Source organism: Mytilus trossulus, chromosome 5 (assembly GCF_036588685.1).
Source record: "Mytilus trossulus isolate FHL-02 chromosome 5, PNRI_Mtr1.1.1.hap1, whole genome shotgun sequence".
Taxonomy (NCBI): domain Eukaryota; kingdom Metazoa; phylum Mollusca; class Bivalvia; order Mytilida; family Mytilidae; genus Mytilus; species Mytilus trossulus.
Genome location: NC_086377.1, coordinates 27,109,120 through 27,136,626, shown reverse-complemented (window position 1 = coordinate 27,136,626; position 27,507 = coordinate 27,109,120). Strand labels below are relative to the sequence as shown.

The following is a 27,507-nucleotide window of genomic DNA, read 5'->3' as shown; positions in this document are numbered from 1 at the left end:
TGCGGGCTACCTTAAATCAATATGCGCTTCGGTTCATAGTTAGGATGTGCATTAAAAACATACAAGTGTAGTGCTTCGGGTTTTGATATCAATAATAAAAACAACTCTAACATCTTTATTACTATAAAGCTACGATTGCCACATCTCAAGTAAATGCAGAAATCTCCTTTTATGTATACAGCGACAACATGTTGACGAATTTATTAGAATGTGTATTTCTTTTCTTAATTCTATAATCCGATTTGTAAGAGATTTTGTTTTATTATTTTTTAACCATATGTTGATGTCTTTGTTTTTGTTTCTTTTCTTTTTTGTTTAACTTTTTATGATTTTTTTGGTGAGGACAGGATGAGTCTGTTTTGTTCATTTTGTTGTTTTTTTTGTTTAATTAATAAACAAAATTTTTTTAATTTTTTTTTTATTTTTAAATTAAAGGGAACAACATCAAAGATTTCCCCAATTTAAATCCATACAATCATATAGTTAATCGATCTTGTAGTAGGATTTATAGTTCTAGAGTTTTTAAACAAATTGATTCATAAGAGGAACTTACGGTTCTTGCCATACAACCCATCTTGTAGAAACAGAGATTGCCGTAAATAGATCCGCCATCTACTCTACTCAAATAACATTGCTGAGGTGAAAATTTTTATTCATTACATTTCTTATATTTCCTTGATTTTCACTATGTTCGTTATCCACAAAATTTCAATGTTTGTTTCTCTAAGGCAAATTAAAAAATGGAAAGTCCACTAAATGACAAGATTAAACGCAGACTGGTGTTGATTTGGTTTCCATCGATAGTGATATGACGTTTATATAATTTTGATCTAATCGGATTTTCAAATTGTAAAGTTTCCCAATCTTACTATATAAGTACTTACATCTTCACCCGGATTACACTTTGTAGTATGATTACAATCCTTCTCATGGCTGATGAGTTCACAATAATAGCAATTAAGCGCCTGGGGTTCTACAAACACAATTATATAGAAGTAAAGCCATTATTGATATACCCTTATTAGTTGGCGCTTTAGTTCTGTGAATGTTTTCATACTGAGTTCGAAATCAAAATGCTTTTATATCAACTAAATCTGACAATTTGTAAGATTAATACAGATTAGTACGAACATGCCTTTATATCAATCCTCAAAAGTATAAAAATATTATCAAAAGGCTTATAAATTTATCACTTTCCAAATGAAATGTTCCTAAGTGCAAAGGGCAATGCTATAATTATGTAACGTATTTCAAACACGTAGCGTCTTGTTGTTCGGTGTGAGCCAAGGCTCTGTGTTGAAGGCCGTACATTGACTATAATGGTTTACTTTTATTTATCGTTATTTGAATAGAGGGTTGTCTCATTGGCACTCATACCACATCTCCCTATATCTATAACTATAAGATGAAGTTTTTATAATCAGACATTTACATAGGTTAAGTGGCACCTCTTAGTTTACCAACCAAATATAATTTTCGTTGCAACTCTGAATATATCAACCCTGTATAGTGTGTGTGTTGCATTATCAACTAAATATAGTGTTTGTTGTACGCATGAGTCGATCAACCTATTATTGCACCTCTGAGTTTATCAACCTACTATTGCACCTCTGAGTTTATTTACCTATTATTGCAGCTCTGAGTTTATCAGCCTATAATTGCACCTCTGCGTTTATCAACCTACTATTGCACCTCTGAGTTTATCAACCTATTATTGCACCTATGAGTTTATCAACCTACTATTGCACCTCTGAGTTTTTCGACCTACTATTGCACCTCTGAGTTTATCAACCTACTATTGCACCTCTGAGTTTATCAACCTATTATTGCACCTCTGAGTTTATCCACCTACTATTGCACCTCTGAGTTTTTCAACCTACTATTGCACCTCTGAGTTTATCAACCTATTATTGCACATCTGAGTTTATCAACCTTGTATAATTTTCGTTGCACCTCTGGGTTTGTCAACCTAATATAGTGTTCGTTGCAGTGTTGGGATTAGAAATTTGCCAAAGCTAACACTATTGGTGCCTTTCCATAACTTGAAAAAACATATCTCATTCTTGAATCTATACATGGTCTGGTTCACTTTAAAAAACAAATTCAATCCAATTTTCGAAAAATTAATATGAATATGTGCAAAAAACCTGTTTCTTGGTAACTATTTTTTATATTCTGTACTACACGTATAAGGAATTTAAAAACCATTGTGGTGACGTCAACCTATTATTGCACCTCTGAGGTTATCAACCTATTATTTCACATCTGAGTTTATCAAACTTGTATAATTTTCGTTGCACCTCTGGGTTTGTCAACCTAATATAGTGTTCGTTGCAGTGTTGGGATTATAAATTTGCCAAAGCTAACATTATAGGTGCCTTTCCATAATTTGAAAAAATATATCTCATTCTTGAATCTATAAATGGTCTGGTTCACGTTAAAATACAAATTGAATACAATTTACGAAAAATTAATATGAATATGTGCAAAAAAACTGTTTCTTGGTAACTATTTTTTTACATTCTGTACTACACGTATAAGGAATTTAAAAACAAGTGTGGTGACGTCAACCTATTCATTTACCATGGATTCTTTTTTCCGTCGCTGAAATGGACTTACCAAATTATATTCAACTGTGTCCTTTGTGTGTCTAATTTCATTAAGTTTGAATTTGCCAATTTACTGATTTCTGTTCACTAATGGAATAATTTAAAAAAAAACTTACCTCTAATTTTTGTAATTTTTATATGCCTGCACTGGGAATCGATCCATAAATCCTCTTAAGTGTCACTAACATCAACATATCGACGAAACCTTTCGGCTGCCAATTGGTTACGATTTAAATGTCTAACTTATATATATAAATGAATACTGTATATCTAAAGGTACAACGGACACATATGGATTGTACCTCTATATATACAATAAAAGGCAATCGTAGTGTATGGGTTGGTAGCCGCGAGGTTTCAAGGATATGCTTAATGAGTTATAACTTTGCGGTTTAGGTTCGAATCCTTGTAAATTGTTTTTGTTGCCTCTATTCTCTAGTTTTCCTGTTTTCGGTTTCTTGTTTTTTTTTATTCAAATATTGTGGATATTTTGTTGAATATAAACGAGTTTCTTCGTTTATAGTCGGATCATTACTAGCTATTCCACATGTTTGAAATGAAAATGTTTACATTCTAGGTGTTCATTTTTATTTTATAAATCAATATAGTATGATTTCATCTGTTTATTCGCAAATTCCTATGCTAGAAAATCATGACATGCCTAGAATAAGACTGCTTGTTAGAAATTTCGGACAAATGCTTTAAATATATGCTATATATATGTTTTTGTCAAGTTGTTGTCCCCGGCTTTGACATATTCCCCATTTTCATTCTCAATCTGATTAGAAATAAGATAGAATATGTCTCATTTTGTCAAAAATGTTCAGATGCCGTATAAATGAAAATCTTTAAGGGCAGACGAGGTGTGTTCCGGCTGTCCGACACTTGCGCTTCAAATCACAGGACATTTGCTTTTTACATTGGACTCTTGCGCTTTTGCAATATTTGATTTTGATGACTATCCTCCTTTTTAATCCGAGCTTGGGACCCACTTGTTTGGCCTGGCAGAGTTAAAATCATATTTTTCTTTATAGTTAAAAGTTTAAAAAATCATTTCATAACACATTTCGAATTCATAGCACATTGATACGTGCTTAAAAGTTTATATTCACTGAGCTAAAGTAAACATTCGAAAGACATAAAAATACGCACAATCATCACTGGTAGACGTAAACAAGCACAAATTTCCGGTCAATTTAATACAGGTGAATCAAAATTAAAAGTGCAAATGTCCATAGTACTTGAAGCGCAAATGTCCTATCGTTTTACAGGTACACAAACGCAAACATCCTATGCCAATGTGTTCAACATGTATTTGTATTGTTTTAACCATTTAATTGTAATATAATTATATATTGTAATGCATCGTTTGTCACGATAACATGGTTGTTTATATTCACTTACAATACATACCTTCTACTTAAGAATTGGCTGTGATTTTTTATAGATATTATCACAATAGTTTAAGTTATAGATACAATGGATAAGCATTGATTCATGAAAAACAAACTATTCGCCCTGCGGGCTCATGGTTTCTTTTTCAAGAATCAACGCTTATCAATTGTATCTATATCCCAAAAAATCTTCTCTGAAACTACTGGGCCAAGTTATCCAATCTTTGCCGCAATTGTTATTGGGGTATCTAGTTTAAAGTGTACAGAGTCTATCAAATAAGCTAAAAAATGTGCTATTCAATATAATTAGTCAAACTACAAATAGCATTTCTTAAAGGTATGTATATAGGCTAATTTACTTGATCATGTTGATTTATTGATGATCTGATGGAAAAGATGGAGGAAGATGACAATCCTGGACTTTTACTGTTAGTCGATTTTGAAAAAGCTTTCGACACTTTCGAATGATCTTTTATACTAGAGGCTTTCATTTTTATGGCTTCGACCATATATTTATTAGTTGGATATACTCATGTTACTGGTATGCCTCCAGTGCAGTGTTAAATAACGGATATTATTCAGATGACGTTTATTTGAAAAGAGGGGTTCGTCATGGGGATACCATGTCTCCGTATCTATTTATTTTAGTATTGGAATTACTCAGTGCAGCTTTTGAAAATTACCGTGATATTGCTCGTGTAACAATTAATGAATTAGATTTTTTGTTGAGTAAATATGCTTACGATTATTCCTAGGCCTGGATTGTGACCAACAGTTTAGATTTGTTCAATAAATTTTCAGAATATGCTGGACTTAGGTGTAATGTTGACCAAAATAAATTCATATGGATTGGGTTAAACAAAGGTAGTATGGAAAAACTTTTGCCAGACCAAAAATCTTGTTTGGAACCTTCCTTGGAAGTTCAAACTATAAGTTATATGGTTTGAGCTTTCAAAAATAAATAATACTCTATGTAATTCTACAGCCAAGATAAACAGCATCAAGTCATTTCTCAATACTTGGGCTTATAGAAAACTAACATATATTGAAATGGTTGTAGTGATTTAAACTTAAGCACTTTCAATTTTGGTTCAAGTTCTGACTGTTCTTCCTACTCCCTTTCTGAAGGTGTTTTGAAGGAGATTTGAACTATATTATTCATTTGTTTTATGGACAGGGAAACCCGATGAATTTAAAAAAAAAAAGTGATTATGTCTGAACACTGTGATGGCGGTGTTAATGATGTACTTAGGTGAGGTTAGGTAAAAATTAATAAATAAAGAAGTTAAAATTGATACTATAAGCTGGTAGAGCATCAATTAACCTCGCCACATTATGTGCCTGTCCCAATTCAGGAGCATGTACTTCAGTGGTTGCCGTTTGTTTATGTTTTACATATTTGTTTTCCGTTCATTTTTTTATACAAATAAGGCCGTTAGTTTTATCGTTTGAACTGTTTTACATTGTCATATCGGGGCCTTTTATAGCTGACTATGCGGTATGTGCTTTTTTCATTGTTGAAGGCCGGTCGGTGACCTTTAGTTGTTAATGTCTGTGTTTTGGTCTCTTGTGGGCAGTTGCCTCCTTGGCAAACATACCACATCTTCTTTTTTTTTTTATATTAATCACTATAAAACATACAACTTTGTCAACAAAGAAAAATAAAATTACATGAAGTCACTCTGTATACAAAGCACATACTGTGAAAGTATTTTATATCATGGGTATTACTTTTCGTGGTTTGAGCAACATTCATATGTTTGTGGGTTTTTAAATTCGTGGATTTTAGTTTTGTAAAAGAAAATGAAAAAATGAAGCTATTGGAAGCGAAAGCGTCTGGATTGAAGGAAATTGCAAAGTTAACAATGACCTTTTTAAATCGTTGTGAACACACTTATTAACCCGAGATTGAGTGATCAACAGATTATAGACCATCGAATGTGTTAAATAAGGCCATAAACATGTCACCTAAAGAAAACAGTAACATAATCCAATGCTATAAACGGATCATGAATTATAAAATATTTCATATCAATAGCAAGCTTAGCATGAACTTATTATTTCCTATACGTACGAAAACGATGAGGATATAAAATGAACACTTTATCATAGCATATCGAAACAATAAATCTAACTTTCATCGATCACAAATATTTTTTTTATGAAAATTTAAAGAGAAAAAGTTGTACAGTTTATTTTTTAAAGATCAAATTGGAGTAATCCTGCCTGCAGTTGTAGTTTATAGTGCGTTTGCCCTGTAACTACTATTATACATTGTCTTAGTTTATACCTGGCGGTATTCAATATATTCTCTAGATAATAACAGTAGTCAAACCCACATGGCGATCGTTCCATGTCTTGATTTGGACAACGCTTGTTTTATTCCGTTAGACACTTAATTTCGTGGCTAAAGTCATCCACGAAAACCACGAAGATTGGTTCCCCCACGAATAAACGCACTTTCGCAGTAAACAAGTAGGAAACCATAGCATAATAATACAATAGCGGGATGTATAAATCTCGAGTCGCCACGCTAAAGGGATATTAACAATAATGGAACAGTAAAGGTTAAATATATACAGTTCTTGAACAATTAATCAATAAAATTTACTTCTTGTTCAGTATAATATCAAAACAGGTATAACATGAAATATCAATGCTATATTTTTTTTTTAAATTGACTGTTAAATTATTCAAAACACTTAGACATCGGATTGTCTGAGACGCACTAAGTACAGTTTTCTAACTTTCATATTTTGTTATGCTATCGCTCATTCGACCATTTTGATCATTAGTTATCAAAGGTACCAGAATTATAATTACCAAGTTGCAAGAGACAACAATTTTGTAGACAAACCGCGCGTCTGGCGTACAAAATATTAATCCTGGTATCTATATATATATATATATATATATATGATGAGTTTACATCCTTCTGTTATAATCAATACACCACTTACAAATGTATAAGTAAAATGTGGACAAAACGCGCGGCATACCAAATTAAACAACCTGGTACCGTTGATAAACTATTACAAGTACAACTTACGAGTAATATGTATTGCTGGCGCCATAGTTGTAGTAGTTGCAGGAGGAGCTATTGTTGATCTGATTGTACAGTTACGGTTACATAATTCCGTGTCACAACAAAATGAACAGATTCCTTGTGGGTTACTTTGCGCAATTGTTGCACATTGCTGAAAAAATCATGTGTTTTAGTACAAAGTGCTATATAAAGGTTTTCTTCTAAGTACATTTCATTGTGTTCATTGTCATTTGTAATTTCTTTTGTTTGTTTTCAATACTCTTGATAACTATACCCAAAACTTATTACCATCAAAAATATTTAGGGGGAACAAGGGTACCACATACGCTGTTAAGGGACTTCTTGGTCTTGTTGTAGTATGCAATGAAGAGCATCGACAAAAATTCAAATAAACAGCGTTGCTCTCTTAATATGATTGTGTAACTTACTGTACATGGTGTAATGATTTGAATTTTAGACAATTGGTAGTTGTTGAATGGAAAATCAGCGTTTACATAATTTATACAACTTATTCAGAGGTCCGTATGCGTCCTTTTGCAAGGCCTTTTCTTTCTCTATATATCATTTATATACCCTCAGTTTCCACTGGCTTTAACGTTTATCACCAATTATCCCGGTTGACCCAATTATTTTTGTTGTTGTTTATTTCTTCTAGTTCTGAACAAGGAATATTTGACACTGATTGTTGCACATACATAAACATTAAATTACATATATCAGAATGCTTTGATTCGCATTTTTATCTTTGACGCAACAAAGAATTTTCATAGATTTGGAATCTTCTAGTTTTATTCATGTACATGATGAAGGTTAAATCACAATGTTGCCCGCTACACCTTCCTTTCTTTTCGAAATGTTATCACATTGTTACGTTTTTTTCTTTTTATTAATTTCTTGCTTTATATTTTTATATATTGATTTTGAAAGATTAAAGGTATCAAGGTTAATTTAAAAAAACAATCATGTTTCTAAATTTTACCATGAATTATAATTCAATATAAAATATCCTAGAACATTCAATTTTTTAGTTCTGTTATTTAATCTGTTAAATTATGAAAGTCTTTAACAAAGGTTCTTGTTTTCAAACGGAGCATCGAGCATCCTTAATAACATGAAATATGGAAAATTATTTGGATATTAGACAGTCACCGGTGATTTTGTCCAACCTTTGCAATTCAAATATGTTCCAATTTTACAGTAAACAAATATGACATTAACCAAAGTTAGCACCCACAAAAAATTGCCAAATTCAACTATAAAAAAACAAGATGTGGTTTGATTGCCAATGAGACAACTCTCCATACATGACAAGGCAACAAACGACACAAACTAAATTACAGGCTCCTGACTAGATTCAGCCACATACCAAATGTGGCGGGGTGTAGCATATTATAATAGTACACTTAAACGTGTAAACCGCAGAATAACAATAACATTGGACACCTTCCATGAAATTACGAAAGTAAAACAGGACACCATATTATATAACATATGCATTTAGACTAAACATTTTACATAATTATATATTTATATATTTTTTTAGTATGAATAAAAAAAGAACTGCAATTTATTAAAAAGAATAAAGGAGAGTTCACGTTAATGAGACTTGATTTAATTGGCTTTGTTGTCGTTGCCTTAATGTTTAGACAAACGCCCCTCCCAAGTTAATCACATACATCTTCATGGAGCCCTCAATGTCAAAACATTTGTACAGTTTCGGTAATTTATCAGGGAATTTATTGAAGGATTTTAAAGATTCCTTTGCCAGATAAAACATATAATTTGTTAAAATTATCCCGATAATCTATTCCTCAATTTTCAGCTGTACTCCGATTAATATCTAGCAAAACGATCGCTCAACCGGTGTTACGGGGCTCGAACATTCATGGATGTGAGTGTGTTCTGCTCTGTGTTGAAACCCTTACTATAGTTTTAATATAGAAAAATATGAAATATTGTATCTTTTTTTCGTGTGCTTTTGCGTAAAGAACAAATGCGCTGGTATACTATCTTTTTTTCAATAGCTTCCTCAAAACATTTCTACATGCAACATACCGATTTCTCTGAACACCCATGAGTCCATCGAGGTTGACCAATCAAATTTCGTATTTGTTTTAAAGAGCATGCCTGTAATTTTGTTAACAAAAAATGAAAACATAAATCAAGAAGGTCAGACTAACACATAAATGTAACAGTCCGGGTTATGATAATATCAAAATATTTTCATTCGTGTAAACTTATTTGATGCTGTCATGTACTTTTCCTTTTTAATTCTTGAATGTGTATCATATCAAATATGCATATGTATCTTCAATGTCATGTTGTACATTTGAAAAATAGGACCAATATTTTGTTCTTATTCGACTGCTTTCGGCCTTCATACATTCATATGTGCTGTATACCTAATAATTTAGGAGATGTCGTGTATACTTATAGCTATATGAGATATAGTTAATACATATGCATTTACATGTGGTGTATTCCCTTTAGAGAAATGCATTAATTAGTTATGACTCAAACAGATGCAATGTACACTTTTGACAGTAAAAGATGTGTTGTACTATAATAGCCTTCAGAGATTCGGTGTATAGTATGAATCGTTAATGACACAAATAAGGAAATAAACGTTAAAAAAAACTTCATTTGTCCGTAGCGCATTTCTTAATTTATCTTCATCAGGAACGCTTAATGGAGAATATTTAAAAGCTTAGGATGTATAAGAACCGAAGGGGTCGAAGAACTACTTTGTACATGACTAAACAATAATGTGTCCAAAGTACACGGATGTACCACTCGCACTATCCTTTTGCATGTTCCATTGACCGTGAAATTAATCTAATTTGGCAATAAAATTAGAAAGATTATACTATAGGGAACATATGTACTAAGTTTCAAGTTGGTTGGACTTCAATTTCATCAAAATCTACCTTGACCAAAAACTTTAACCTGAAACTTCCACTTTCATTTTCTATGTTCGGTGGACCGTGAAATCAAAGTCAAAAGTCTAATTTGGCTTTAAAATGAGAAAGATCATATCATAAACAAGTGTACTTCAGCTTCATCAAAAACTACCTTGACCAAAAACTTTAACCTGAACGAACGGACGCACAGAGGAACGGACGTACAGACGACGAACGAACCGAGCCACAGACCAGAAAACATAATGCCCCTCTACTTTCGTAGGTAGGGCATACAAAAATCATCATAGATACCAGGATTACATTTTGTATTGACGCTCAAATCCAAAATTGTTAAAAAGGCCAAATAAAGTACGAAGTTAAAGAGCATTTAGATCCAAATTCCTAAAAGTGTACAGCTAAGATAATCTATTCCTTAGGTAGACAAGCCTTATAATTTTAAAATTCAAAGGACCTAAAACAGACATTTCTATAAGAAGTCAACTTTGCCTGAAGGAACTGAAACCTAAGATTCTTTCAAATTTCCAAATGTATAAACGGACAATTGTAGAAAGTTAGTTATAAAGCATGTCCGAACTAAATTACTGACTACAGAGCGAATGATACCCTTGGGGACTGACAGTCCACCAGCAGCGGTATCAAATCTGTGTGATAAAAAGAAAAACAACGTTATAAATTGCATGCGTTCCAAGCGTTTTTATGTATTCACCTTCATCAGTGACGTTAAAAACCAAATATTTAAAATCCCAGAATGTATAAGAAAAAAAGTGTTTGATTAGCTATATGACAAAAAAGACCTAATAGAGCAACATCTATCAAACAAACATCTACCTTTGATATCTCTCTAGATTTAGTGTATATTGTCAATTGTCGTCATGATATGCAAAACACTACATAATGTTAACAATCAGATCTATAAAGTAGCGATCCACTTATAGAAACTGGATTCTGATTTGTTCTGATTTGTTAAAGTCGTAAAATTGTTGAAGGTTAAGCAGTTTTTACCGGATATTAATGTTTATCGACTTCAATTTCGGAGGATTGCACAAGTCCCTTATAAATAGAAGATGAAGACATTTTCACATTGCGTACACACCTGGGGACCGAATTTCTCCAAAAAATAAAATTTGGCGGAATAACAAATGCTTAAAAATTTGTTTATTAATCTCATCTTTGAGTGTAAGTTTTGAAAAATTACAAATTGAATTCTGCAATGATGAATTGATAACCATTAGGTCATTTTCGCTTACATTTACCACACCTAATAATTAAACTAACAAATACCAAAATATATCTTGTGATTAAGTCATACATTACCGAATCTCTGTCACATAGAGCAATGTGATTGCATTTATTAGAATCCATGGCAAGAGGACATGAATAACATATGGTTGATCCTACGGGAAGTGTAGCACCTGTAACAGAATACAGATAGTTTAATACCTTTCTGTTTTAGCCTAATATATAACAGCAAGTTGTGTGTTTCTTTACATATGTTTATGATAACCTAAAAACACATCCTCTCGGAATTTTCCATCATACCAGACTAATAATGTAATACACCAGACGCATTTTTCGTACGCATAAATCTTCGGGGACATACATTTACTATCTTCAATGTTAATTTAATGTGATGAGTTATCTTATAAGCAATTGCATCAATTCCTCTTTTTTGTATTATAATTTAAAGGGGCATTAGCTACGAGTTATATAAAAGAAATGATTTTTGTGTTTGTTCAATTATTTATCAAAATGAAATAGTGAAATAATAATTTGCTTTTAGCAGTCATTTTGGTTAAATTTTGTGAAACTAAGCAAATAAATATCGCTGATGAATTGATCACTTGCAAGTGAAATGACCTCATTGAGTACGTATGCATGTGTCCTTCAATTTTACCCCTTAGCTAGAGATGTGATACATATTAATTCTGCGTGTTCAGCTATTTGAAGGAAAACATTACTAGTGAAAAAAGGAAAACCATTTGGTTGACTGATTTGATCTTCTAAATTTATTATTATACAGGTAAATAAAAAACGATGATTAACATATTTTTTAACCTATAATATAAAATCAAACATACCTTGAAAAATCTAATTATACGTGTTGGTATCTATTTATATCTTAAATTTTGTTTATATTGGGTAATATGATCGTCGGCATTCTTCGGAAGTCACCTCAATGGTTAATTACATGGCCATATATGAGTCAAATTGGTGAACGTGAATATGACAGTTAATGCCCCTTAAACGTGGAGGGTTTTCAATACTTAATAATTATTATCAATCATGATCCGACAAATTTCTGCATTTTCACAGCTTCAAGTACCAAACTGAGGAAGTATATGAAAAAACTCATCATAGATACCATGATTAAAATGTTGTACGCAAGACTCGCGTTTTGTCTTCAAAAGACTCATCAGAGATGCTAGAATGAAAAAAGTAAAAAAGGGTGCGAGAGTTTCTCGCTACATCGAAGACCATTTGGTTGCCTTCGGCTGTTGTCTGCTCTATGGCCGGGTTGTTGTCGCTTTGACACATTTCCCATTTTCTTTCACAATTTTATGATATACCAATAAAAGAGGAGTGTCTATTTGGCTATGCGGGATGTATGAATACCAAGCACGTGCGATGCTGGGATTGTTTTTCCGTCTTTGCACGTTAAAAACCTTTGCAATAACTATGTGTTGTATCCCTACGTTGCCAGTTGAAAAACTATTAATTCTATTTGTCATGACCTCATTTTCTTAAAGCATTCAAAACACCAATCCACCACCTTAGCCATGTTAGCAGAACCTACTTATTAGAATTATTGTTTAAAAGTGTTCTACAATTAATGAAATATTTGCAACTGTACCTTTAGCAGATGACAGTCAGTCGATCAATCAAATATATGATAGAAAAAAAGGTCAATGAATTAAGATAAAGTTCAAATTTATAACAAAAGCTGTTTCTACAAGATAAAAATATCAAAAAGGGAAACTCTATAGCATGTATAGTTTGCACTTTTGTAAATAAAGACAATGCAATTTTTCAAAATACCTCCTTTTACGGATACTTTTTACCACTTTTACTATCAAGTTTCTGAAAACATTATCTCGTTCAAAAGCAAATTCATATGCAATACTATTTTTTTCAAAGTTTAAAATATAGGGCTGTGTGGCATATTTCCAAACTTAAATGCCTCGAACTTTTTAATACTAAAATTCAGAAAATTTACTTTCTCAGAATGTTTTTAGCCGCTATCCATGTGTAATTATACTGGTCACATTCCTAAGTTATGTCTCTACGAGATAAAACAGTGAACTAAACAGGGTTTCTTAGCTATCTAAATCTGCCATTTTTATAACAGTTGTTTATATGTCTGTTATATTCAAATAATGAAGCGAGTAACCCAAACATCCATTGAAGGTTAATGTGTCAATAATTGGAATTACTGTGCAAAATAAAGATAGTAGTAGTATACCGCTGATAAATAGTCATGAATCAATTTAACTAAAACAAATCCGGATCACAAACAAAAACTGCGGAAACACACATCAACTACCAAAGGAAATAAAACGGAAGAACAAAAACACTGAACTGCTACAAAAAAACCCAAACTCCAACATACATAAACACTGACTATGTGATAACAACTGCCATATTCGTGACTTGGTACAGGACATTTAAAAAGAAAAGGTAGGTTGAACGAGATTTTATGGCTAGCAGAAACTCCCGTTTATATAACATTGTTAAAGAAGTAAATTTTTGAGCTACTGTTCACTAATGATTCCCCGCCGGCTAAAATTATGAGGAAACCAGGAAAAAGGTTAAGTGATGATCTGAAAACGCATCAAACGGTATAGCTGATTCATTTAAACCATGAAACAAAATTTCAGAAAGCCTTAATATGTAGTTACTGGAAAAGATGCGAAGACAAATATTCAGAGACGGACGATGGACGGATAAACAGACTGACAGAGGTGAAACAGTATATCTACACCTTTGAAGCGGGGTGTAAATATCGATAAATGACAAAAGAAAATCACAGTCAAACAACGCAACTGACTAAAACATAATTATCAAAAAATATACAATAATCCTATTCACAATCAAATGACTAACTAATGTTTTGTTCGTTGCTTAATGTTCAGTAAAAGCTATTTCGTACAAATGATTGGTTTTGAAAATTTTGTGACTGGAAAGATAAGTTATGTTGAATAGAAATGGTAATTACACTTTGTAACATACAAAATATTCAACTCACAGAGAGTTGTTGCAATGATATATTGCACTTTGCACTCTCCTACACTAGATAAGTATTTCGACTCTCTATTCCGCGTGGCAATGGCGGCGACCTTTTACATCACGCATATCCAAACAAATGCGTCTGTTAAGAATGGTTGTTACGGCCGAATGGATATGTTCTATAGAGACCATTTTTGTATTGTTTTACCAGATTAGCTATTCAAGTTTGAATAAATAATGGCAACAGTAGTATACCGCTGTTCAAAGTTCATAAATCGATAAAGAAAAAAAGAAATCCGGGTTACAAACTAAAACTGAGGGAAACGTATTAAATATAAGAGAACTACGACACAACAAAGACACAACACCGAAACGTAACACACACAGAAACGAACTATTATGTAACAATGGCCATTTTCCTTACTTGGTACAGGGCATTTTATGAAAAAAAATGGTTGGTTGAAGCTGGTTTTGTGACATTTCAAACCTCCCGTTGTGATGGCAGTGTTATTTATAACATTTAAATGACAACATTACACGACAGGGTTAAAAGTAATAAACAGATAAAAGAGAGAAAATATAGGACAGAGAAGCAAACGAATAATAGCCATCCAAAGATAACAGGTTTAAAAATATATATACACCAGACGGGCGCTATGTCCACACAAAACTATGCTCGGATGTAATAAGTTTGGCAGCAATAACAACTACCAAGTTGAAGATCGCCTGGAACAAAAAGTTCCAAAAATTATGAGGCCAGGGTTATCCACCTTGACCAAAAACATCATTAACACAGACAGTAAACAATAAGAAACGAACACAATTTAGAATAAATTAAACTCTACCTTACCCTACTATTGATAGTATTAGATATTTATCTAACCTGCATATGCATATTTTTCTTTATCAATATATGTCTACATCTCTTATATATTTTTTGTTTCGATAATTATAAAACATTTTAGTAATATAGCATACTTTTAGAACCACAGTGACCTTCCAAATTACAGATGTCCTTGTCACTGCAGCATTCATGACATGTAGTCGTATCAATTCGTTTTCTAGCACTCCGTTTGCCGATTACTGGTAAAACTGGACCTGATGAGCTGCAGAACTCAAATAATAAAACAAAAAAAAGTTGCTTACAATTATGTTTAACCGTTTCAATAACATTAATTCTTCTTATACAATAATTATATGCTTTTTTGCCTTCATTTATATTTTGTACAAATTACCTTTGACATTGCAAGATTCAAAATTATGTCATTTGTAATAATTTTAAGGTTCAAATATTAAATCTGTTCAAGGTTCAGTTACCAAATTGAGAGTTAAGGAAATTCGATTTTATGTATGAGGCAAAGGATATAAATGATATATGTTTAACGACAAGAAAAGACAAATATGTCAAAATACTTCATCGGGTAAAGAATTTTAACAATACTTTTACAAATGTTTGAGTGCTAATAGTATTCTTAACTTAAATTATAATTATTAGTATTTTACGTGTACCAGGTGTGTTTGTTATTTCTTGATCGGACGTAAATTATTAACTTGCTTCTCCAGAACTGATTGCTCGTTCACATTGATTTTTAATTGAACCTGTTTTCAACATTTATTATTTGGGCGATTCAAAGTTGAAACACAGTTGCCCATTGATGAAAATCATGTGTTAACCTTGTATTTTGTGTGTCGTTGTGTTAACGCCTCATCGATTTACACACTATGTTAACCTTTTTAATAAATCATTTGCGACATTAAATAAATCCTCCTATTAGGAAACACGGTTACCTATTTTAAAGGAAATCATCACTTCAGTATGATATATAATAAAAGAAAAATGACTCATATGGGAACAATAAACAATCACAAAAATGAAAGAAAAATAAGGCAACACAATAACCAAAAGTAAAAACGTCGAAATCAACAGTCGGCATTAAAAACACAGAACGCAACAGTGTCCAAGAAGCACAAACCTATTAAAACACAGTAAATGTAGGTACTCTGAATGAGTAAGCAGTGCAAAGGTCAATTAACACTACGACTCTAACATGTATAATGTTCAGTTCATCAACTGTTAAACAATTCACATATTTTTCAAGGTTTGTCAAATTTGCCTCATTTCTGATAGTATACTTATGGTAAAACTTTTAATGTTAATTCATATAGAATCTTGAATCTTTCTTTCTTTTCATTATGATGTCTTTGATAACGATCGTCATCTCTCATATACATTATCTGCAAAGACGTGAAGTAAACGGCTACTTACATTGAGTGGTTTGCAACCAACATTGTATAAAGAAGATTTTTGTCCGTTACTGGTTTCATATTTCTCTATGTAACATACCTGAAAAAGTAACAAAAAATAAGTATGAAACTGTAGATTGTTATATGTATTTTCAATATTTTAATCGTCATAGAAGCCCGAGCTTTTTAGTCAAACTGTTATCGCTGTAAGACATGTTTATGGTGTATAGCATATTAATTTAAGTACTAAAAATTATGTTAAATCCACTCACAAGCTCAATTTGATCTTCATTTTCATCAGTCATTTCCTTTAAAAGTGTTTTATAACAGCGAACTAGTAGTTTTCGATTTCTTTGCATGTGAAATTATTGTAAAAATTGAGTAATTGCTGATAAAAAAAGGTTATACAGATTATACTTGTTATAAGAGGGTCGTAAAGAGTATTTATTTTCGTGCAACGTTTTCGACCTTTTTATTTCACTTGTTTTCGTGTTTTGACATTTAAGGTGGTACCTTACACTACAGGGATATAACTCTGTAAAGTCATCTAAACGTTTTAATTACGTTGTGTTGTATCAGGAAAATTAAGCTTCTCAATGATCAAAATTGTGTTTGTCAAACTGCTATATAACCAGTGTATATTATCTGACAAAACGGTTTGTTCAAAATTTTTGATTTTTTTATATTTTTGTTAAAGGGTCAAAGTAAGTACTTTGATAAAATTTTATGGAAATTAAACGAGACAAATTAATTTTAGTTCAAGTGTTGGGTACCACCTTAATTGCTCTTTTGCTTGTGTTTGGTTCGACCTGCGTGCTTCGTGTTTCCCATTATTTATTTTCCGTGTTCGTGTCGGTACTCTTAATATCTCGTAAATGCTTGACTCGCTTTTCATTAAACAGTAAACCGGGACTTAATTCAAAGTCATTCCCGAGATTGTTTTAAATTATGCTTTTCCAAGGTACTAATTGCTATCAAATGTCACTGAATACTTTTTTCTACAAATCATATCGTCGCTGGGCTTCTAAAATGTCGTATATGACTTTTTTCGCTAAAAAAAACTTTTTGATACCAATAATCTGGGCGGGAGGAAATCTTTGGTAATACAAAATATCATACAGTTAGACCAATCAAATCATTGGAAATAAGACATATTACAAAATTGCCAATGTCAGTTGTTTGCAAAGTTTGCTTCCAAAATGTTGTATGAAAACTTGAAAATCGTTGTATAGTGGTTTTGGGAATGAAATAATTGTACATTTCTTTATTTCTGTGAAAATAATTTCAGTTCTCAGATAATCCAGAAATGTAAAAGTTTTTCTTTCACTGTTATTTTCAAAAATGTTTTAGTTCACATATGACATTTTGGAAGAATGCATTTTGACAAAATTTTCAAAGCCTGTGTGTGAGATATTTTTTTCTTGCAAAATTTGTAATCTACAACATTTTAGAAGCCCAGCGACGATATGCAACTTGCGGACGTTCAAAGGTGTCGACAAGGTCGTCATGTCCATTTATAATGACTGCCTGATATTCAAGAATGACGGTCATAACTTTAAATACTTTTCCTGAATATTTACAATTGTATTTCTCGTGCTTTCGAAATTTTTATTTTCCTTGCAGCGTGTATTTAGATTTTTATTTCACGTGTTTGATTGTTAAGGACACCCCCTTCTACCACCCTATTATAACTATGTAGACGATTATTGTACTGTAATGACATTGAATTCCCGTGCAATAAGAATTACAGCTGTTCCGATGTGATATTATTTGTGGTTGATAAATAGTTATCAAAGGTACCAGGATTATGATTTAGTACGCCAGACGCGCGTTTCGTCTACATAAGACTCATCAGTGACGCTCATATCAAAATTTTTAATAACCAAACAATTACAAAGTTGAAGAGCATTTAGGATCGAAAATTCCAAAAAGTTGTGCTGAGGAAATCTATGCCTGGAATAAGAAAATCCTTAGTTTTTAGAAAAATATAAACTTTTGTTAACAGGAAATTTATAAAAAAAAAAGACCACATTATTGATATTCATGTATATTCACCGAAGTGTTGACTACTGGGCTGCCGATACCCTTCATTTAAACTTTTAAATCAAGCGCCAGGATTGCGTTATATACTGAATAAGTTCAGTTTAGCAACATATATTTTAATAATGAAACTAAAACAAATCCAAAATTGCGGAAATAGATGTTTAATAGATGTTTAAGGTAGATAAACATTAAACTTTATGCTTTATTATATTGTTACAATACATTACATATGTGATAGGATCCAGATCATAATTATTGTTTTTGAAGAATCATCACAGAAATGAGGCGGAATATAGAAAGTTTTTAATCGTAAAAGTATACCGTGGAAAACTAAAGACAAACAACAGCCGACAACACATAACATAATAAACAACGACTGAGCAGGACGAACTTCACCAAGAATCGGGGGTGATGTCATGTACTACGTAAATATATGCAAGTCCTTGTCCGGAGTGGTACATATGGCTAGGTACACACACTATGATAATATTATTTATATTAGATTTGAATAGTAGAAGATGAGTTTCAAGCATTGATAATGCATTAACATTATAACATCTACCTAATTTACACATAAAATGAAATGACAAAGATTATGGTTCTATATGATTTTAACTGGAAATATTATTAAAAGGAGCCAATTGTCGTTTAGAAAAAATAAAACCGTTCATCGGATCAAAGATGAATTCAACAGAAAAAATCAACCTTCGATAGATCTGACTTTTTAATGTCCTTTTTTCCCATATCGATCATGATTTATATTACTACTTATTGTATTATCATACCTCGTGTGTACTACACTCTGTAACAGTAGGACACTCGTATGGCTGTACTAAACCTCTACAGTCTAGACAAACTATGGCAACTAAAATAAAGAAGTTTTTTAATGACATATTAAGCAATTACACGACGGGTTACACAGTTTTGTGGAGTTTATATTTTCTAGCCTTTGTTTTGTGTTTTGTGTACTGTTGTTTGTCAGTTGATCTATATGTGCATGGTGCTGTCGCTTTATTTTCTTTAAAAGATTGAACGTTCCTTCCTTCACTTTGTTAGACTGTCACTTTTACTGCCATTATAAGCTTCATTGGATAAGACTTCATCACCAGAGAAAAATATAAACTGAAATAATACCTGCAATTTTTTATCATTACTGACTTCTAACGAATCCAATCCGTCGAATGTATGCGTCGTGTACTTGATTTAGCATTAATTTATTACGATTATACTCAACATTCTAATTAGTTTCAATTTGTCATTAGTTTATTTTTTCTGTGGATCACCTGCATTTCATGGTTTTTACAATAAAATGTTTTTTTATTGATTAATAATTATTTTCTTAACAAATATTTAGCACAATCTGTCATAAAAGGAAGCAATATTTCAGTAACTAGACTACTGAACGGTTCGTAAGCAAGTTCATTTGAATTGAAAAATTAAAACGATAAAATTATTATTATAGAAATACAACCAAACATAAATGACAGCACTGACTATTGGATATAACTATGCTATTTATTTTTTGTTGAAAACTTTTGTAATTTTTCCTTTGATATGTTTCTGTTTTCATGTTGAATTGAAACAAAGCCATTTAGGAAGCATAACTTATCAATTTACATGTCTACAAAGATTGTGAACATACAATTGCACTAAAGTAAGGTAATCCGAACAAACTATCGTTAAACAATTCTATATTGACCTTCGCACATGTATATATTTTGCCTCGTTTATATTGAGGGGAGTAAGTCGAGTGTAACTTAAACGTACATTTGTTTATTCTGAGATGCAATTGTGTATCTTACTAAGATATATAAGATTTAGGTTAAGGTAGATTGATGGTATACCACCATCTTGGATTGTACAATCACAGTACAAAATCGGTCTAGTTATTTGCCTAAATCTGCAAATTAGGAGACAGATTTGCAATTCAATGGTTAGAAGTTTTTTCTATTTAAAGAAAACTTGTTAATTAATTGTATTATACAAAATATTTTAACAAACATCATTTTCTTTGGTTTAAAAATCATTTTTTTCAAATGAGCCATTTAAGGGGAGATAACTCTTTAAGTACAAAATTTATACTGGGCTAATAGGGAAATTTTTTATTTTTACTTGTAGCAAGAAAACAAGTTCGGTGACACCATGTTTTCTTTTTATTTTATTAAAACATATTATGAAACCTTTCTTCTCACAATTTATTTCAAAATTCTATCTCATAGAATTTTTTTTATGCACACTAATGTGTTTTTTCATGAACAAACTAACCAAATTTTGGCAATTTTCAACGACTCATAGCTTGAAAAATAGCACGGTGACCCATACTTTTTATTAATTTTTTTAAAAGAGCATAGTAAAAATTTCATTTTGGCAAATTATAAAAAAATTCTGTCTCAAAAAATATATACTGGTGATCTACCTTAAAAGCAACTATATGTACATGACTTACATGTACTTTTGCATTATATCAAATTTTATTTCCTGTGACGTAATTTTTGTCGAATTGAATCAGTCGTGTGACAGACAGTTCGTGGTTCTTGTGTGCAGTCCTGGATTGTTTTACGTGTTCGTTTTCATTCTGTGGTTAGCATGTCGAAATGTACTATTGTTTAGTTTATTTGTGTATTTCTCTGTCCTGAATGCATTTTTTTTGTATTGTATTCCTGCAATGCAATGTTGTCATTTCACATGTTTAAGTGTTATATTCAACGTTGCCATAAAAACGCCTGGTTTGGATAGCCAGACAACCAGGTTCAACCACCATCTTTTTATGAGTGTTTCTTGTCGTTCGTTTTTTGTTGCGCTTAAGCGTTGCTCTTGTTTCGTTTTTTTCCTCTTTAAGTTTATGTGTTTCCCTTTATTTAAGTTTCTAACCCGGATTTGTTTTCTCTCAATCAATTTATGACTTTTGAACAGCGGTGTACTACTGTTGCCTTCATTTACAGTAGGAATACATCTCTGTAGAGGATTTTCAGATTCAAAATAACGAAGAACCACGGTTATTGTAACATTTGGGCACATTATATCGACTTGATACTGAACAGGTAAATTCGCCGTTTTGGAATATAATGCATTCTTGGTAATGTTTTCAAAAGCGTACATCAAAACGTTGTAATTGGTCAAAAACGTTCTTTACAATGGACATACGTTTTCATGTTGGTGTACAAACACTGATGATACCCAATCTTTTAGATTCTCAAAAGACGTTATACAGTCTTCTGAAGCAGCGTACTTATTTCGAGTGAATGATATGAATTCCATAGAAGCCAGTTGTTGGCAGTATAACGTAGTTCAAATGACTACGACATACTTGTTCTCTGTCCTTTATCTGTTTGGCTTTAAAATACCCATATGTTGCAAGGGAAAGGACCAGCCTTATAACTATGATAGAATAATACTCACGTGTTGATCTTACAACAAAGCTGACACTTATCAACAGACTTATACCTATAATGAGACAACAATTATTCTTTCTGTAAACAGTACACTGATTTAAAGGTTTAAGCAACAATCTTATACATTATCAAATAAGACTACGGTTAAAGCAGCAATATTGTACAATATCAACTATCACGTATACTACAACTTTTTTATGGTAAGCACCTGAGATCACCCCTAGTTTTTTGTGGGGTTCGTGTTGTTTATTCTTTAGTTTTCTATGTTGTGTCATGTGTACTATTGTTTTTCTGTTTGTCTTTTTCATTTTTAGCCATGGCGTTGTCAGTTTGTTTTAGATTTACGAGTTTGACTGTCCCTTTGGTGTCTTTCGTCCCTCTTTTCTCAATATGCATCAAATAAAATAACCACAATCAACTTTTCATATTTAATTCTTTATTTTTGTTAAAACAATAATACAAAACATAGCGATATTTTCATGATAATCTAACAAAAGGGTAGGTGCTTTTGATAAAGTTACAATGAAAATGATTCATAATGGCAAAGCTGGTTAAATGTTGATCAACATTGAGGAAAGATCATGTAACAATGCTCGACATACGCGAAATATGCGAAATCCTCGACAAGAATAACAAATATCCATTGATATTTTTAATTCTTTCCGATATAAGGGGTATACCGTATAGCGGGTCATTTTTGCGGTGTGAAACGTCGCGATTTTCATTGATGGTATACAGAACATGTTCGAACTCAGAACTTTAATCAATACCTTTGCATGTACTCTTATACTTTGGGGGAATTAATTTTGACTATTTTGTTTTATCTGCGAAAATAACCCGCTATACGATATCCTAAGTCGTTTCATGATTGATCATTCGTCGTACACGTATAAAAGTGTTTTAAGACATCGGCCTGCACTTCTGGGAATCTTAGGAATTATTTTTAGCAACGATTTTAGATACACCTATGACTGTGCACTAAACAGTAACTTAGCTTTATCTATTTTATATCGTTTATTGTCTATTCATCGTGTTTCACTTTTTTGCTATTATGGTACACTATATGTATGTATTGACGTTATTTTTTCAATATATGATTTCTTGTTTTTTTTTCTTAATCTTCCAAGTCTATTTTATTACAGTAGTGTGTGAACAACTAATAAGGCATTCCAAAATCATAATTCGAAAAAAATAAAAATAGCAAAAATAGTATACAAATACTGTGACGAAATACAGTGTACGGTATACTTAAGAAAAAATAACATAAAAAATGTGGTGTATACTGAATAACGTGCGTAGCGGGTTGTTTAACAGTGTGCACAACATTTTTTTTATGTTATTTCAAATAGACAGAAAAAATATTGCAGTCATTTCTTATAAATTAATTCTAAATTCCATTTAAAACCGTAGAAGACCATGAAAAAACATTGATTACGTCACAATCAAATGACTTAATTATGTCTATGGGCTGATAACAAAATATAGTCAGCCAATCAGAGGACGCGTTATATCCAAAATAAAAAAATATTACAAAATGAAGGATGATCACTCTTCCTGTTTTACGTTTTCCAGATATTTTAAACCCTCTAGTTTCCTCCATTTAGTGTAATTAAAATTAGGAAATAAATTTCATGGTCCCTACTTATAAAAAGGTTTTTGACCCCTCCACACTATATAATGTATTTGTTCCAAGTCAGGAAGCTGCAATACTGTGGTTGCGATCTGTCATATTTTTACCCTCGTAGATACTAGTAGTTTGTCATAAATATGGCTGTTGATTTAATCGTTTTAATTGTTTAACATTATGACATCCGGCTTCTTTCGTAGAGGCTTTGCACTATGTTATATGCCCATTGTTGATAGCCGTGTGGAGACATACAGTCCAATCATACTGAATCTCGTGTCTTGTATTCCTCTTTATACCAAACACTCGCCGGAAAGATGTGTATTATGAGAAAACAAACCTATTTATATACGACATCATTTGGGGCGTTATGGATGTTAGCTTCTTGTTTTCTGTTTGTGGTAATAAATGAATTATAAATTCGACAAGAGTAGTGCACATCTCAAGCTAATATATTATTTTGACTGTACGATACAATGCACTAAATGTAACATTTATACTTACTTTTCATTCTTTCTATCAGTATGCGTAAATTTGATCATACGACAGGTCACGGTAAGTTAGATTAGACGAAAAATTTGCAGAGATAATCATTTCAATAAACTCATCATAGATACCAGGACTAAATTTAGTATATACGCCAGACGCGTTTCGTCTACAAAAGACTCATCAGTGACGCTCGAATTCAAAAAGGTTAACAGGCCAAATAAAGTACGAAGTTGAAGACTTATAAAACTACTGTGTATTGTTCTGTTAATAGAAACATCACAAGCGAGAAAAGATCCATCGGAAATAAATATTATACGTGTGGATTCATTTATTTTCGTGGGTATCAATTTTCGTGGATTGCTGAAAACTTGTATTTTCGTGAACAGTTGATTTTGTGGTTTTGCCAATCTCTGTATATAAAGACTATAGAAAATATGTTTTTCGTTGAACATTTGAATTCGTGGTTCACCTTTACCCACGAAACCCACGAAAAATGGTATACAACGAATAATAATGAATCCACAGTAGCTAAAAAATGTAATATAGAAATATCTGTCTGAGTAATGACCTGAAGTAGTAAAGTACTGAAACATAGGCAGTTGAACGGTTTGGATTTTTTTTTTATTCTAATAGAGGTTTCTCATCATCTTACGAACGGACGAAACTCTATCGTTTTGGAGCAGTTATTTTGCTTTTACGCCTTAGTTAGTTTTATTTCATGTTTGCAGAATACCTTCTTCCCTTAATCAGCTGATCCTTGATAAGATCAAAAATATGCCTATCCCCTTCCATTTCAAAGTTCTAAATTAACCCTTTTTCATACATGTACTAAAAATTCGAAAGAATGTTGTCATAATTACCAAAATCTCTTGTACGGTTGCTGTCCTGGGTTCAAATTTTTTATTTTATTTTGCAGTTTGTATGTAACATTTTTTTTCATTGGCTACAACTTGCTATCAAATCCACAGTTGACCAGGCGTAACTAAGGAAATACAACCATTTTAAAATGATTGAATCAACAAATGTTTGATAACTACTATATTATCCAAAATAAAACAACACCTACCTCGAATTCGTCGATTTGAAGTTATTTTATCAGAATTCGAAGCGTACAGGTAACGTAATAACCTCCAGTTTGTAAGTTTTTATTTCTATGGCGTCACGTTGACCCATGCCAAAATCATTTATGAATTTTCGCGTATTATTCTATTTGTCAAATTTAGACATTTTTTCGTTTTATCGTATTATTTCTTTGTGAAATGCATAATAATTGGAGTAACAGTACTGTAGTTGAAGAGTTGCTACCGTCAATTATGATTTGATGGTGACAACTCTTCAACTACAGTACTGTTATTCCTTAATTCTTCGCCATAATTTATTGATCAATACGATTTTCAACTATTTTGTTTAAAGCGTAAATTGTATATCATATATTATAAATATCAAATCAATATAATATGTCTACGACTCAAAATGGTCCTACAAAATCCGGAATATATATATTTATTTGTGTAAAAGACATTTCAAAGGGAAGAAGATAACAGCCGATATTCCAAAAGTATTGAACAAATGAATGCTCCATCTTTTCTCGTTACGGCAAGTTACGTCAAGTTAGGTTGATACGTTCGTAAGATGTTTAGAAACCTTTAATGGCAGTCACAAATGCAAATACGGTAGTATTTAAGAATCGAGTGGAGCAAATGTTTCAAATAAGAACATAAAAGGCGACGAAAACCTGCTGAATGACATGCTTAAACAACTCTTTCAAGTACGTGCGATGTTTTCGTTTTTTGTACACATTTTGTCTTGCGTTGTTTTAGTTGTAATATTTGTCTTGCCTTTTCATTTTTTAACTTTTTTTGGTACTGCCTTTTTTATTCGTCTATCATGACTTATTTCATTACAACAGTTGTCAACCTTCCTTTTTTGCAAAATGTCTCCTTCTGCCTTTATTGTCATCGAAACTCTTTTTTCTTCAAATTTCATCATACCCTCGCCCTTTACCAATGTATCTTTGACTACCCAATACCATGAGCGTAAACACAAGAATACAAAAAGGAAATCGTCGAAATGATTCAATAAATTTCAATTGAGCACATGTTTATGCAATATAAACAAAACATTAGCATCACGCTGTAATTAATGAACAGACTATTCAGCTGCTCAAATATGTATCGGTTATTGTATAGAAAGGTATATACTATGAAAATTAGAGCACGGGGCTTTGCCCCAAGCTCTTAATTTCATAGTATATACCTTTCTATACATTACACCCCAGCTCTATTGTTATACTTCATAGTTTCTATTTTTGAAACACGAGTAAATTGAATAGATCTATTGTTACGAATAACAATGGATTTTGACCACAGGCTGTGACAAGCGGGGTTTCTGGAAACCCCTGCTTCTACATCCCGCAAACAAAGTCCATTGTTATTCGTAACAATAGAAATTGATTATTTTTTTAATAGCATGAACACAAGAAATTACTTACAGTGTTCACTACAAATTGTTTCAAGATAATAAAAAAAAAAACATTTAAGGAAATTCCAATAGCGAAAAAAAAATTAAGCATTTATTTTAAATTAAAAAAAATCCTTCAATTACTCCTTTGCGGAAAGTAATATTTTTTTTTATCCCAGTCATATGTTTCTATTATAAAAAAAGGGGGATTCTACCCCCAACCCCCGTTATCCAGTGGCCGATCCGGGGAAGGGGCTCCGCGGGTTGGACCAGATTTAAAAGATCAATGTATTTGACTTATTTGAACCCCCGCCCCTTTCTTTTGAGTTGGGAACCCCAGCTGGATCAGCCCCTCTTCCGCAAAAGAGGGAGTTACGAAATATTAAATCTGTATCTTTGTATGCTGAGCGTGCCTGGAAGTCGGGTTTCTATTGCAGACACACTTATCCCTTTGTAGGTCCGAATATGAATGTTTATTCATTCTCGAGAAGAGGGGGTCTTTTTCCCCATAAAACAGTAAGATAGAAAATATAGTTATGATTACCTTTATTAAACTGATACAGGTAAGTACTTTGGGTTATAATATTGCCTTTATCTTTTAAATTAGTCTCATCTACCAAATCCAACGCCTGCTAAGAAATGTCGTCCGTCTCATACCCTTCCATATTGACAACTGCATACAAGGAGCATGACGTATTTTTTGTTTTTAATATGAATACACGATACGGTCAACCTTGACCTGCTGATCCATATCAACCCAAGGATTTATTTGGAATATGAAAAATAACCTTGACATTGGTAAAACATACTCACTTGTCAAGTGTGAACGAATATAACCAAAAAGGTTACTAGTGGGTTTTCATGTAATAACAAAAAAATCTTATAAATAATGGTTTGATATTGTCAATAAAATATATGCTATCGGTTTTTTTTTTCATTTCATAATTAATGTTAACAATATAGAGTTTAGAATGGGGTGTAAGTTAGTTATACACCTCGGGATACGGCATGTCCGGATAAGAAACCCCTACGGCCTCCGGCCGACGGGGTTTCTTATCCAG

General features: G+C 32.1%; 1 protein-coding gene across 1 annotated transcript in view; it reads right to left on the bottom strand.

Annotated features, from left to right (window-relative positions):
* Window positions 1-24,008, bottom strand: part of LOC134717803 (uncharacterized) — a 42,968-nt gene extending 18,960 nt beyond the window's left edge. The window contains exons 1-9 of the mRNA XM_063580296.1: window positions 24,002-24,008; window positions 19,267-19,346; window positions 16,461-16,538; window positions 15,173-15,308; window positions 11,285-11,382; window positions 9,105-9,176; window positions 7,053-7,200; window positions 885-973; window positions 554-634 (exon numbers count right to left, since the gene is read on the bottom strand). Coding sequence (XP_063436366.1) covers window positions 554-634; window positions 885-973; window positions 7,053-7,200; window positions 9,105-9,176; window positions 11,285-11,382; window positions 15,173-15,308; window positions 16,461-16,538; window positions 19,267-19,346; window positions 24,002-24,008 — 789 coding nt within the window. The remainder of the gene's footprint in view (window positions 1-553; window positions 635-884; window positions 974-7,052; window positions 7,201-9,104; window positions 9,177-11,284; window positions 11,383-15,172; window positions 15,309-16,460; window positions 16,539-19,266; window positions 19,347-24,001) is intronic.
* Window positions 24,009-27,507: the final 3,499 nt, after the last annotated feature.